Below are 16,225 nucleotides of genomic sequence, written 5' to 3' on the forward strand. Positions count from 1 at the left end.
AGTTGTGACCTAAGCACCCCTCTCAACTGGGCATGATGCCATTAAGAGAAATATAGACACCAAATTCTCACAACTTCATGATAAACATAAGCTGGGATAAAGATAGATGAGTAGAAAATACAGGTCCTGGAGCTCTGGAACAGAGTTCTGTCAACTAAATTTGCCCTAAAAGTATAGTAAACAGCAGTCATCTTCTACAGTTTGTTTTTTCTCTGGGAACTGACCTCCCTCTGTGTCGGACAGTCTTTGAAGGCTTTGAGGAAATCTTGGACTTGGGGCTGGGCACATCTCCATTTTCAGATGGGGTAGTGTCCTTAATAGGTCCTGGTAAAGGAGCTGGCTCGTGGATAATCAGGACATCATCTTTATTGTGCTGGCCCAGATGCTGCTTAGCAAAATCAAAGCCTTTCACACTTGGGGCTTGTAGCTGTGAGAGAATAAAGACACACACACAAAAAAAAAAAAAAAAACCAAAAAAAAAAAACACAAAACAACGAGTGACAATGAATACAAAAGCTTTGGTTAAGATCCGTAAACAACTGCTATTAGTAGGAAGGTTAGGATACAGTAGGCTCAGAAGTGAACATAAGAGATCTGTACAGAAAAGAAAAATAAAAAAACCCTCATAATTCTGTCATCTTACTTCAGTAGATGATAGCTTAAAACCCTAAATCAGGACATTTCATGAAAAAAACGTTGCTTCTGCATCTCCTTTTTCCAGCTATTTCTTCAGATGCAATCATTGCATGGGAAGTTTCTTGTGTAATTGAGGGTGGAAGGCTGTAGACACCCGCATACCAGCTGAAATGGTTACCCCATTGACACGTCACCTTTCTATCTGTTTCAGTCACAATGATCAAGGATAGTTTAAAAAATTTGAATAATATATTGTTGCTGATATTCCTCATTTTGAACACCCCAAATCTGGAAGTGTTTACGCAAACAGCTAGTTCATCTGAAGGGAGAGAAACATATTATAGATCAGAGTTATAGTGAAGCCTGGCAATGACTTTTCAGCCAGCATGGATGCCTCTGGAAAAGTATCCCAAATCTAGCTCTTAGGAACATCATACTGAGTAGAGAGAAAAATATATAAAAGGCTTTCCAGTTTAGAGAATTTAAACATTCATCCTAGAGATCTTATTAGGGGGCCATGGTTTCCATGAGTGTCTTGCTTGAGAAGACACAGAATCAGGCCTTCCACTTTCATAACTATTTTTAAAGTCATTGACATTGTTGATAACTTGATTCAGACTTAATTGAATCAAGCCTCCAAGTTTGGAGCTCTCCTACAAATCTGGGGGGCTTTGAAGTAATCAGAAATTCTGAGAAACTAAGACAAAGCTTTTCTTTGAGTCCTACTCAATTCTTAAGTAGTTTGGAAGTTAAAAGTGGAAAGAAATCTTGACAACTCCAGTTTTCAAAGTGCAAGCACACACACGCACTACACAGCATACGCACAAAACCCTCTGTGTTCCTAGAGCTGATTTCTTCCAAAGTGAAGCATGTGTTGGAGTGTGTTTATGGGTGCGTCAGGTTCCAGATGTTTAAATGAACCCCCTTTCATAAAGCTTGGCGTGCCAACACAGCTAACTACCGACTTGTCTGATACCATGCCAAAGATAAGCTTGCCTAAGGAATATACTGAAACAATCTCTCCAAAATATTTTTTCAGTAAGCAAACGTTTTCCAAATGGCTCTTAGAACAGTTGTAGTAAAAGAGCAAACTGCCTGTTTAGACCAGTAGATGGCAACAAAAGCCCTCCTGTTAAATCGAATATCTGAATGGTTGAGGTTTTCAAGTTCATACCAGAAGTCATCAAAAAATTCAAATTTTCCTTTTTTTTTTTTTAAGAGATCTCATAACTCCATGTCTCATTTTTAAAATAATTCTGAGGTAGACGTTTTCATTTCCACTGTCAGAATTATGGTGCTGCCTTGAAGCACCTTGATAACTTGGACCTTCCCCTCAGTTACCCCGTCTCCACCTCTGATGTCTTTATGGTGTTTGAAGACATTCCTGTGTATGACATACTCCCTTTGAACCACTTCAACAGTTTTTCTTCTTCTAATCCTTTCATAGTGCATTCTTGTGCCTATACAATCCTGCTACTGATCACCAACTACCACTTCATGTGTTTCGCTACATTCCTGTCCCCCGCCCCAAGCCCCCTTAGATCCACAGACAATGAGACTTCACCACGTGCTGGGAACAATTCTTGCACAAAAAAACCCTTTCTTAAGCACCCTCAAACTGACCTGCAAAGTTACCCTTCCTTTTGTAACAGTGTGATGGGTGAGGTGGGCAGGGATGACTAAAAGGACAAACATTCCAGTTATATTGGAAGTATTAATATGGCTTTATTGAGATTGCTGCCTCTCAAGCATGCATTTCAACATACCTTAGACTTAACTCTAATGTAGGGTTTTTAAACCCTTGGGGAGTAAAGCAATGTGTAAAAATATACATTTTTAACCTTTTAACTTTGACTGAATAATCCTATTCCTTGTTGCAGTCTAACAAACTTTTGTCTAAGCAGAGTTACGGAAACAGATATATTTATGGGTATGTGTATGTACATCACAGCATATGTATGTACACATGCTTATCTGCAGACAGACCACATAGAAGTTGTATTAAAATGCTGTTAGTATTGCAAAGGCAAGCACTCATGCTTCAAGACAGGTAAGATCGTCTGAACAATCAGCACCTGTATCCTCTCATGCATAGACACTGCAGTAGAGACTTGTGTTAAATATAAATTCATTTCTTCCATCTCTCTTCCACCCTGCTGGATTGTTGTCATAGGCTGGGCTTTCAAGTTGGCCAGAAGGTAAGAACATTATTCATAGAACCAGGACACCCACTTCATTTTATGCAGAAGTTGGTAAACACGTAGTGAATGAAGGATGGATGCAGAAAGGATGAATTTTTCTATTACATCTGCAGATAGTGTGGCTGAGATTTTGCCAGTGGATTGCATGGATACTTGCTGGCAGAGGACTGGCAGGAGTCAGGTGTCACCTCTTCTATCCAAAGCCTCAAGGAAAGCTCTCCCCAGACACCGCAGAACCTGTGGCTCTATCTTCGTAAGGTTGCAGCTAGTTAACTCCGCATCCTCATCTGGTTTTATCCTTCCTTGCCAGGCAGAATCAGTCCCTCCATCCCACCTTCTTGCCCCTCCCTCCCTTCCTTTAACTTGCCTCCTAACAACCTCCACATACAGCAACACAGAAGAAACCCTCTAGTTTTTAAGGTACAGCTCCAGAGCTTATATACACTGAGCAGGTGGAATTGTATGAGAATTTACCTGGTAAACTACTAACAAGTCTCTGTCAATCACATGCAAACATTTTCGCAGAGGTTTATAGCTTAGTCAGAAATGGGCAATTCTGCACAAATTGAATCAGCAAAAACGTCTCCTTCACATGAAACAATCCCTCGTCTTAATTCCTTTCCTACCTTGCACCCTCAAAGGCTGAGAACATATGCTAAAGCTTCTTCACAACTGTTTTTAATAGTGTTTTCTCCATTTTTGTTTTCTATTAACTTTGTTCTTTGAAAGAACAAGTTCTCATCTTCTTAAAAGAATCATGAAACCGAGACTGGAATGCAAAGCTTCTGCCTGAATGATTCAAAGTCTTGTAAAGCCCTGTACAGCTAAATAATATTAGTAGATACTTCCTGCTAAAAAAAACCTGAAGTTGGCACTACCAGCTCCAACCAATATATGAACAGCATGAAAGACTGTATGCACACAGGTATGTGCATATGTATGAAAAACTTGAGTGAACACAGTGTGAAAAAAAAATGTATATAAAACATGATACATGATACCTGACGATATAAATGACGGTCTTTGCTTCATAAGTAGATATGGAGTGGTTTTTTTTGGTTTTGTTTTTTTAAAATACCACCTATCACTCGGAGAAGCAGAAATATCAACATGATTACTAATGCAGAAACAATGCCAATAGAAACCCACTTCATCTTAAAAAAAATCTACACTTCATGGTCTACATTAAGCCATGGCAACATTATGATTAACTGAGAACTGATACTAACCAAAAACTGTATTTTCAGTGACAAGTGTGACAACTCTGCTTTCTACAAGACTGGACAGTCGGATCACTGGGTCTCAGTGGAACGAATGAACAGTGGTATTCCAGGCTGAAAATGTTTCCAACATTTTCCTAACCATGGCATGCCACCTGCCGTGTTTTTCTTCCTTTTCTTTATATCCAGTTGTGGAGTGTAACAGGCTGGACAACCTCTGCTCATCTTAGCACAGGTAGTGAGAATACCATTTATGGATCAGTCATCTACTACACATAAATTAATCGTCACCACGGAAGGAATACAATCTCTTTTCAAGACCGTGCACACTCGTGCCAGCACCGCTATGTGCACAGGTGCTGAAACTGAACCTCTTTTTATCAGTGTCAAGTGCCTTTACTTACTCAAGTGCTTAAGACTGCACGTTACCAGTACTAGCAGAGATATCTTGCTTTAAATGTACGTTGCTACAGAAGGCTTTCGTTTGCTGTATTTTTATACATTTGTGAAAGGGAAAAATAAACAACTCTGAAGGTTACCACTAAAACGAAATTGTCTGCGCTAATGTATTATTAAGGCACTGTATAACAATAAAAATGCAGTGCCTGCTGAAATCCAAGGGGAAGATGATTTCAACCTTGCAAGTCAAGACGGTGTTTTAATTGTATTGCTAGATACCAAACGAAAGAAAAAAATGGAGCTCAGTTCACAGAACAATCAAATAATTTTTACAGAAGCCTACGAAGTCTGTGCACCTTGGTCAAGGCTTACTGCTTGAAAACTGCTAATAGTTTCAGTACTGTTCAAAATACAGAAAGATATTGCTGCCAAGATATTGCTTTCCTGGATGCAGATACACACCACGAATGTCAACAATCTGTTTTATCAAGAAAGCAAAGACTACACATACAGGTCAGTGAATAATTTCAGCAGAAAGCAGTAGAGAAGAAATACTCTTTACTCACTTTTCTTCTTGTAGTTCCTCTAATTAAAGCCATGTGCTTTATTTATTTATTTATTTATTTAAAAAACGTTTGTTTGGAGTAGCAGCAGCATTTGAATTTGGACATAAAATGAAGAATAATACACCAAGACAATTTTCTATTGATTTTCTCCTACAAGATTACCTTGTTCCTTGTAGAGATAGAAGTACTGAGCAGAGGCTTTTAAAATACATTTCTAAGGAAACAAAGATGCTAAGCATGATTTCAAAAATAGAATTTTAGTGTTGACACATAATATCTGAACAGGACTGGAATCCCTGTAAAGAAGTCCTGATGATTTATAGCCTTAGTAAAATACAAGCACATGAAACATTACAAAAATGACAGGATAAAGAAACTACAGAAAAAAATGTTTTCAAATCTACTATTTAAATGCAGCAAGGAAGAGGGAATCGGTGTTCTGAACACTAAAATGGGTTGAAGATGTAAATAAGCAGTCTGATCTAGTGTTGTTTAAAGCTATTAAACATCGCAAACTTCCTTCTACAATCAAAGATGAACAGCACCAAATGCTTCTCCGTATTCCCAGGGCACTATACCATAGGGTAGCGTGAATTCACTCCAGTAATTGCATTACTCTCATGATACACCAGTAATTATAATTATTTACATTGCTTGCTAGAGTCTTCTTAACTTTTTTTTTTTTTTTTTTTTTACTCTGCATCTACTACTCTATCCAAGATATGGACTACTATTTCCTCCAACAGCGATCATTCATCCATACTGTCTGCAGTAACTATTCCTTCAGATACTTAAAATATCTATCAATTTACCAATAAATAAGAACTTAGAAATACTGAAGTCTGTTCACCTTTCTCATTCAGTCTCATCTTCCTATTCAGCTCATTCTTTTCATATCATTCCCATTCGCTATGCACATACATATATATGCTCCATCTTTTGCTTATATTGCTCCCCTTCAACATAAAATCAATTTGCATCACATCCATGTATTGTCTGGAAAGTATGAATACAAATTATATATGCAATTCAACAACAATAATGGACATCTGAATCAAGGCACAGTAACTCATTGATCAAAAAAACACATTAGAAGATCATACAGAAGAGTTCTTTCTCTATTGCCTCCCTGAAAATACTGAGAGAAAACCCATTTGTATTTCAAGGTCTTTTTGTGCTGTTCACACAATTTGCCTATAAAATATAAAATACATGATGAAACTAACTTGTGCCATAAGCACAAATTCTTTCTTGGCCTTTAAAAAATATTAAGCCTCACTGGGAAATGTTTAGAGATCACTCATTGCTCCTGGTTGGGTTATGACTTTTGTTTTAAAACTAGTTAAAAAGGTTTCTAAATAGATTTAAATACCTTCGCGTGATAACCATTGATCTCTGTATAAGAAGGGTTTGTATACTGGCAGTTCAATATATAATCTCTTATACGGGATACTCTTATGACTGTGTTAGAGCCTGCATTCCTACAGCAAGCCTAGTGTCAAAAAAGCAGGGTTTTGAGATCTGAGAGACAAAGAAGGGCTTGTACGTGCAAAACGCACAAAATTTTATCATGCTGGAGCAGTACGTCATCATATAAATTGTATTTCACATTTGTCATCACAGCAGCACTTCTGTCAGCTGTCACCATTACTGGGAATAGCTCAAGCAGTTGAGCAAATGTGTCCTTGTGGAGAAGAAACATGCTTATAGTTGCAGGGGTTTCTACCATCAAGCCTGAGAAAAAGGGTGCACAGTATAGATGATGCTGGCACAGAAAACCAGAAAAAGATAGTGTATATCATCTGGTCCCCCTTTCCTTCTCTGAGAAGTCAAAACCATGATTTCCTGCCCATCACCGTAAACATCATAGATATAAGAAGGAATGCCATGAAAAGCACTACCTCAGGAATTCTGCCCCTGGCACGGGATTAAAAACAAATGAATAAAGAAAACTCCAGATTTCCAAAAATTCTTAAAAGCCTTGAATTCTTAAGACACCTGTTCTGAAATATTTTATTAAGACAGATGCTTTTCATGGGTTTTCATCATCCCCATTCTTCTCCTTTGTGCATTTCCTGCTGCCACATTAATACTCCCATGACAGCTCGGTGAATTTCACAAAACACAAGAGAAAGCATGTTGCTGAAAGCCCCTAACTCCGAGTGCATCTATGCCCATAGGCTGCTAAGGTAACTGCTGTAATACGCAGAGTTTTGTGTCTGAATCGTACATAGTTTTAGCTTTCCTAACACAGAAATGCCGCAGGCTGGATACTATGAAGCAGGCTTTGGTGAGGTTCCTTTGCACACTAGTTAGATGAAAGTGTCAGGAATAAGTCAGAAAATGATCATCAACTTTATAAAACAGAGGTGACTGCCGTGTCTCAGTTCCAACAGTTTCATTTCCATATGATATGTCAAAAAATTACTTCTCAAAGGCCACATAAGGAAGTCTGGTATCAACTGCACTCTCTAACAGGTAGCACAGCATGTCAAAAAAAATATTACAAATTAAAAAAAAAAAAAATCCCAACTTGTGAGGCAAGAAAATACGTTCATAATGTGTCTCTCACTGTCTGGACAGGGTACATACACAATACAGTCCAGAAACACTTTCTCAAACAGTGAGAAAATTGCTGACAAACTTTAAGACAGAACATAGATTAGCAATTTTAGTGTTTGTGCTGGCATTTTGTTAGGCACAGTGAGCAAAGATAATCCTGTGGTCTTATAACTCAAGACACATTTATAAATCTAAAGAGCGCTTAATGCAGACAGAATGAAAGCACATTAATATACACTGTAGAAATAATCTGCTTGCTAAAATGAAGCTACAGTTTCTTTTCCCTTCTTCCTTATTGTGCCCCATTATCCATGACTATCGTAAAACTAAGGTAAATCTGTTTCTCGCCCAGAGATCCTTTCAAATGATGTTGCCATTTCATGCAGGCACCTGTAATTTGAGGAGATAAAGTATACAAACAAATCACCTAGCCTGTCAGCTCTGGCTATAAAAGCCTTCCATTCACACTGTCATTTTGCTACAATCACAATGTGAATTGCAAGCCATTTAGCACAATTTCTTGCTGTTCGGCAACAAGTGAGTAGTGACATTAAAACCACTAATAACAATAATTTGATATTGGTGCATATCCTTGTTCTCAAAATAGCTAAATTCTGTGGTAAACTATCATCTTACAGTACAAAAGACAAATTTACTTCCCCAGTAGTAATCTAATCTTAGTGGTCTATTATGACTAGAATACTATAAAGTTAATCTGTGTTTTGAAAATGGATTTTTTTAAAGTCCTTTTCAAAAATAGCCACTATATAAATATTACTCTATAAATCCATGTGTCACCTATGTTTTGAAAATCATATGCGGTTCTAGTTTCCCCCACTCAAAAAAAAATATTGAAAAGAATTAGAAAATGTAGCCTTTGAAAAGGCAAGTTCAGAGAAATGGTTCAAAAAAAAAAATAAAAATGTGAAGACAACAGGCACTCCTCGGTCTAGGAAAAAGACAATGGAGATGGGAAATGACAGAGATCTGAAAAGTCAAGATTGGCACTGATCTGGTGTCCAGAAACCAGTTGTTCACCATCCCTTCTAATATAAGGACCAGGAGCATCACAGAAAACATGGAGGTAGCAGGAGAAAAGCAACACAAAAGATGACAACATGATTCTTTCACATAACATGCTGGATAAGCACCTGTCAGCAGCTCAGATTTGTTTAGAAGGACTGGAAAAGCTCACAGAGGACAAATCCACTGAGGACTGCTAAGTATCGTCAATTCTAGGGTGAAAAGTCCCTGAGTCTCATAATTGGAAGCTGAAAAGTTCCTCAAAGAAAATTATCATATGTCCCTTCCCTGTCCTTATCCCCTTCTATAGACTCTTGGCTTTTGGCAGAAGGGCCTTTCAATCAAACCTTTGTATGGCTGCTCAAATGTTTATAAAAAAAAAAAAATGCAGATAGAGACATTTTAGGTTTTGTTGTTGTTGTTTTAAATCTGCTGGTATAAGCAGTATATCCAAGCATGGTATTTTATATCTACAACTCTGCAATAGCTAATCCTCAGTACAGAAGATGAGTTTCCACAAAAGAGCTCTTGCAAAAGGACTGACATCAGAGAACTGCATTGTTGAGAAGTAATTAAGATGTTGAATACTGTGTTCCTTGTTAGAATCCAGCTATCGAGTTGAACACAGCAAAACCTGTATGCCAGTTTCAGAAAGACAACATTTTTGATAGTTAAGGTTGCTATTAGAAATGAAAGGTATTTGTTATGCAAACAGTTGGCACAGACATAAATCTCTTGCAGAAACTCATGTCAGTTTTCGAGTAGTTTTTATAAGATTGGTGTCAGCTGCCTTTCTTTACATGAATCTCTTTTGACTGGAATTATTCTGAAATGCAGAGCTATTGCCTCTACATTATACAGATGAACAAAAGCATTACAGGATGTCAAAACATCACAAGAATTCTTTGTATCAGGAGCAGAAGCCTAGTATTTAGCCTCCAGCAGGGCTGGCCTCTTTGATCCCAGAAACATCCAAGAGGTAGTTTACTGAATAGACAATAATAAACAAAACCCTCTGTTCAGAGGTGTAAAGATACACCTGACACATGAGCTTTGGGTATCAGATGTTCCTGCTTGGGGGAAAAATAAAAATCCATACCAGCCTGTCTGTTGTGCTGCAGGATGCACGACTCATTACCTGGAACTGTGAGCGACATGGGGTGCTCTGAGTGACTGCCACAAGCCCTGCGGGTTACAGCAGACACGCAGGAGCTGGGAACAGTCTCCAGGTGATCACACATCAGCTGAGGTTTGCTGGCACACGATGTAAACTGGCAGCCCTTCAGCTCTCACACTGTCTGTGCTACTGCTCACGGAGAAGGTGGGGTACCATATACTTCGTCCTAGGCTTCGCTGAGGCCAATGCACCCCACTTCTCCCACATGTCAACATACAGGGACACTGAGCTGGAGAGGTGTGTGCAGCCTTTAAGAACCAGAGCCCCAGAGCACACAGAGCCCCAGAGAGGAGCAACTCCCGGCTGGAGGAGCAGCCTTTTTTCCTTCCAGGGTTTTAGAAAAACTAGGAACTGAGCAAGCCACTTGGTGAAAGTCAGCACTGCACAGGCAATGAGTTCAACATGTCCATCAGTTCACAGAGTCACAGACCAGTTTGTGCTGGATGGGATCTTAAAGACCATCCAGTTCCATCCCCTCTGCCATGGGCACAGATACCTTTCACTAGAAGGAGAACATCCAGGACCTTCTAAAGATCAGTAAGCTTGTCCATAGGGTTAAGATCCCTGTCAATAGGGCCAGGAGACTTTCCCTGAATAACTGTCAAGAACTGAAACTACTTCTGGAAAGTCCTAGCAAGGGATTTGACTTTTTTCTATGAAAGCTCATACACAGCAGGGAAAGTTAGATCCCTAGAGAGCTAGATCCCATTTTAATTGTAGATGTCCACAGGGAAATAAATATTATTGCCAGCTCTGATTGCATTACAAATATATAGAATGTGTGTTGTGTTTTTTTTTTTCTTCAGAGAAGAGGAAAAGCGTTGACAGTATTTTTGCACAAAAATGGCTGTAGTCCAGTATTGAGCAGAATGATAGTTTGGACATTAAAGACATTTCTCCATTTTCTCACAAAGAATCAAAACAAACCACTGCAAAAATTCAATCTCCCACAAAGACACAGCACAGCTTCTTTGCAATAAAAAGGTTCATGCTGTAATGATATTATGGTGGATATAGGGAAAGGCAAGAGAAAATCCTGTAACTTAAGAATGCTACTTATGCAGCTTTTTATTCCAAAAAGCAAAGACATCTTTATCCAGTGCAACAACCCAGATCTCATCAAGGTGAATTTCTTGTAGGATGCTACAGCTTACCGAACAAGTCATGAATACTTGATGTGCCCTTTAAATATCTCAGCTCCATCTCTTGAAAAGAATTACCCTTGCACAGACCAATGAATCTTGCATAGAAATTCACTGCTCTGACCTGCTTCCGTAACTTCTAGTTTAAAAAGGGTCCCAGAAAACTCTGATTTAAGCACCTTTTCCCATTTAGTCTCTAGACAAAAAATGCCACCTAGTATTTATCAGGTATTGTTGATCCTGCTTTGAGGCAGACAGATGGACTAGAGCCTCTAGACTCTACTAGAGTCTCTTCAAGGTCCATCGTTTATTACAATATTTTTGAACCTTATTTTGCTAGTATCAGTTTCCACAAAAGTTTTCCTTTCTATCTATGTTTCGACTCACATAAATTGCAAGCTTCTGAGACCATCTGGAAGTAAAACATCTCTTATAGTTATTGCACCTTGCATTCTCAGTGTCAGCAAAACACTACAACCTTGTTTGAGCTCAGGCTGTCTCCCTGTCCTTTGCAGAGATAACCTTGTAAGGACCCTTATGACATCCTATCTGCAGGACTGGGATTCAGTGATGAAACTAGAAGACCAGATAGAAATAACAGAAACTGGTGGCGTGGCGTGGTACATCTACTCTGCAGAACAGGCCTTTGCTGAATACAGCCTGCCATGCCCAAGTCGTTGCCTTGTGGTATCTTTGAGTGACCCGGCCTTGAGGGTGGGGGCAAGCTGCAAAACCAACTCAAGCTCAGCTTCAAGGCTGCTATGACACAACTACAGATGCAGCCTTGGGTAATTCTATGGGTTTGTCACCATAGGACTTAAATGTTTTTCAACACAGCTATGGCTGGTGACATAGAAAACACGCTATTATCTACAGTCACAAGTGGGGGGCTGTGGCCCAAATACTCCCAAGAAGTATGTATGCTGCAGAAACACCAAGCTCTGGATAGAGACCAAAGCAGGTTGGCAGTGCTGGCATGATGGAGTGCCTGCACAGCCAAGATATCTTGTGATCTTTCCCCCACGGTGCTGTACCCAGGTAGCCATACTCTCAGGGGCAAGCCCAAAAGGCATTTAGGGTCTTAACAACAGATAATTGTACTTGTCTGCTTCATTGGAAGACAGATTATGAGGGTATGCAATTTATCACTTGCTCGTAATGGTGGTCGTAGGAACACAAATATCCTACCTAACCAAGGGGAAAAAAAAAAAAAAAGATAATTCCGTGAAAGTAAGCCTTAACAAATAGAAGATTAAAATTCAAATGATTACATGGCCTGTGTGCAAATCAAAATATTTCAGGATGAAAGCAGGTGTTTAAAACCAGAATTAAGTGATTAAATAAAAGGAAGAAAGAAAGAAAAGATCAATGACACACTGGGCTACAGAATCTATAATACAGTGTCTTTAAACCATCTTAAGAGAAAAATTCAAATTTCTAAAAGACATCCCAAACTGAGAGTAAAAAGCTCCTGTAAACTTTAAGACTTACTGACGTCATTTGCAGAAAAATGAACATTACTATACTTTTACCTAACTTCTCACTGTTGATGTTTCAAGGACCAAGCCTGCAACCTCTGTTTCATTTGAACAGGAAAAGAGTGCCCCTGTTTCTTATTTTCTAAACCAGTAGTATTAATGTTAAAAAAAAATACACAACACATTTTCAAGTGCAAAACACATTGTAGACTTATTACATGTTGACAAAATTGTCTTCTATGTATGCATGTCATGCCTGTTAGTGAAATACTTTAAGATTTACACATTCCATTTCTGTATTTCCTTTTTTTTTTCCTTAAGCTTAATGGAAATGAGGAAAAATATCACTATAAATGCATATTCTTTGTGGCTTTTTCAATAAAATATTTGATTTCAAGAAAAAAAAAAAAACAAACAACAACCAAACAGATCTCTAACCAAAATATCCTCCTATTTACAGAGGTAGTGAAGACCTTCACTTTCCTCTGGTGCCAAAGGCAAGTTCAAATAATTGTGAGGGTAATGAGGGGGTGCAGGTGGGGTGCAATTTATTTTTAAATTGTGTTTATCTAAAATCTTAAATCCCAGACGACATGATTTGACTCTCTTCATCATTACTTTGCATTTACTGTAAGAAAAAGAATGAAAACCACAAACAATTTAAAAGACCCGAACCAGACCAAATGCACGTCATCATTTGTATGCTGTCATGACTGTCCAGGGGTCCTTCAGTGCTTGCTTAATGAGCCCTATTCTGCCCTGGAATTCCAACCCACTGTTTGAAGACATGAAGAGAGCCCAACGACAGCCTGCTATCATGGAACACAAATTAATTCTTTCATTCTGGGTCCCGAGCAAAGGAGGAATTTTTATTTATTTTTTATTTTTTGAAGTAGATTCTGCCAGATTTTTAATGCACTAGCTGATAAAAATTTAAGATGCTTTTTATTGCTTTACCTCATTTAGTATTTAAACATGAGCCATCCACTGGCACACGAAGGACTGGACTAGATGTCCTTACTGGATCTTTCTAGTTTACTTGAAGTGACTTCCCTAGAGAAGGGAAAGTGGCTCCCTAGGTGAACTAGGACTTGCATATAAACAAATTCAAGGCTTCTGACTCATGAATGATTAAAATGAAGAACACTGTGGAAGCAGCAGAGGCAAACAATTGAGCAACTTTCCAAAACAATGGGTTGAAAAGATGTTTCTGGCCTCACAGCCAACACAACCGCTTTTTTACAAAATGCTTGAGACAGCAGAGAGGGACTGAAAATTTATGTCATGAAATAGTGTAAGAAGGATAATGATCCCCTCCTGCCTTTTTTGTATGACCCTTCTCAAATTAGCTTAAACTACTACAGGGAGCTTCTTCAATCAAGGGTTTTGTTATGTATTACCACAGCACAGGTGAAACCGTAGCAGAAGATGAAGTTCATCAAAGGGTACAACTTGTTGCTGACCTTGATTCTTACACTCACTCTGCACTGCCAAGACAAGTGGAAGTTGCTATTGATTTGTTCTGACTGCTTTGGAAGTGCAACCGGTTTCTGCTTCTCTCATCTTTCACATCATTAATTATCTCAAAAGGGAGCATGGTGTACAGACAAGAGTTGCTACAGAGAAAACTGTATGACTGAACATGAGGTGACAGTTACAGAAACATGACTATAGTACCACAGGATTAGCACAGGCAGATTACTTTGCCTTTATTAGTGCCTCTGATAGTATCCTCACTAATAAGCATTTCTAACAGACATGTTCTCTTCAGTTGTTAAAAAATAGGATTTGTAACCCTTTAAGTCATTTTTCCACTCCTTTTCATTTTGTGAAAATCATGGATCATTTACGGTCTTGAGCACTAAAAAGACAGACTACGGAATTTATCACCATCCTAACCCAGCCCTCCATCACATCAGCCAGCATGCCCACCCGTGAAGTCTCATTCAGATCCAGTAACTGCAGTTCTAGTCCTGCAACAGGCTCTCAGAACAGAGTGCAGCTCCAGAAGAATGGGGAGCAGCAAAGATGGGCAAAAAGCCCATCTCAAAGATGGAAACTACCAAATGCTAGTTCCAGTGTGAGGTATAATGGATGGTGTGGTTCGGTTGTCAAATTACTTTAGCGGAAGCTCACCAAATAAAAATTCAGCCCTCTGCAGAAAACAAGCTCACTGCTTCAACACTCCATACATTTCTTCTTACTCAGTTCTAGTTGAAGCCTTGGAATGAAGTGATAAAGGATTCCTTTCAGCCACACTGCCCCTATTTCAGAAGAATGTATCTATCTAACACAGTATCATATAACTAGGAGAACAGATAAAAACACCATGGGATTCTTGACTTTAACTATTGTTTAACTTTTTTCTTTGCTTTTTAACGAGAAGGCTCTGAAGCTATGTTTCCACATGCTATTTAAGGATACTAGGCGTTCCCTAGACTGCCACATTCATTTATGGTCGGAATACTCAACCTCCTCCCAGCACAGCTTCCCCTTTTACCTTCTGTCGCTGCTGAATGTTGCTTATCGTGTCTGGCTGAAACTCCAGCTTGTCTGTTCGACAAAGTTTCCAGTATAAAATAATAACGATCAGGAGCACCACAGCAACTGGGACTGCCACTCCAACAATAATCCATAGGTTGCTATTCTGTGACTCTGAGGAGGACTCCTTCAGCTTTTCTACAGCTATGAAGTTAAAAGGAAGAGAGCAGGTTTATGTGGTTATATATTTTTAACTGAGGACACTTCAAGGTTATGTATTTTTATATTCTTGTAAATACGAGTTCAGGAATTTATCAGAAACCAGCCGCACATCACAGGAAATGTCATACACTTAGAAGTTATCGTATGTCATGCTCAGGAAGCATGGGGAAGGAGATCAGTTGTTCCGGTCTACCTTCTGAGGACCCATGCTTAAATTACTAATGAAAATACTCTTCTATCACATTACTTTGTAATCCCAAACTGACCTGACATAGTGAAATGGGTCCAGAAAAATGACTCACCACTAAGGTGAGAACATTTTTGATTTTATTGTCTGTATTCTGCTTCAGGTAGTATCATCAACTACCTCTTCTCTTTTGTTATGGATATTGTTACCCTCTCCACCAATAATCACAGTGAATTTGAAATCAGTAACAACCCCCCACCTGTTGTGTACAGCCCCACATTTTTGTTACCTTTTTTCCCCCTTTCTCTATTTCATTGTCAGTGTGAGATCTTTTACAAAGAGGAAAAAAAGAAGTCATACTGAAAAGTGTAAACAAACAAGTCATGCATGGAAAAAGTGATTTGGAAAAACTGACAGAACTTCCAATTCCTCTATTTTGCATAGCGGCTATATGTGGGACTAAAACCCATGGGAGTAATATATTTCTAGTCAAATTGACACATTTTCTTAAAACAATGCTTTCAAGTCAAAAACCAGTATTTCTATTCAATCTATTTTTGTGTGTCATTTTTATTAATAGCCATTCTGATGATGAATCTCAACAGTAAAGGAACATATTTTAATTCTTACACTTTATACTTCTAACAGCTCATTTATGTCATTACGATTTCTTGTATAAAATTACCATTGTCTTACATAAAAAAAAATTGTTTAGTTTCTTCCCAATAAGAAAGAAAAAAAATCTGCATCTATTGAAACAACCATTTAATGATGTGCCAGAAATATTAAGTTTCTGTATGCAGAATAAGCTATAAACAGTCCATGAAGTGTGTTCAACACTTACGTTTCTATAAAAGGAATTTACTGTTGCAACTTTTTGCATCTTTGTCCAACCAATATTGCAAACCATTGACAGAAATTAAGAAATATA

At 38.5% G+C, this 16,225-nt stretch overlaps 1 protein-coding gene across 6 annotated transcripts in view; it reads right to left on the minus strand.

Annotated features, from left to right (window-relative positions):
• The window catches only part of KIAA1549, a 139,561-nt gene that overhangs the window by 28,903 nt on the left and 94,433 nt on the right, over positions 1 to 16,225 (minus strand). For all 6 annotated transcript variants that reach the window (XM_082771916.1, XM_082771918.1, XM_082771920.1 and 3 more), the window contains 2 exons: positions 14,905 to 15,089; positions 225 to 427 (listed from right to left, as the gene is read on the minus strand). In XM_082771916.1, the coding sequence (XP_082628042.1) occupies positions 225 to 427; positions 14,905 to 15,089 (388 nt within the window). The remainder of the gene's footprint in view (positions 1 to 224; positions 428 to 14,904; positions 15,090 to 16,225) is intronic.

The sequence above is a fragment of the Aythya marila genome, assembly GCF_965140915.1.
Source record: "Aythya marila genome assembly, chromosome: 1".
Classification (NCBI taxonomy): Eukaryota; Metazoa; Chordata; class Aves; order Anseriformes; family Anatidae; genus Aythya; species Aythya marila.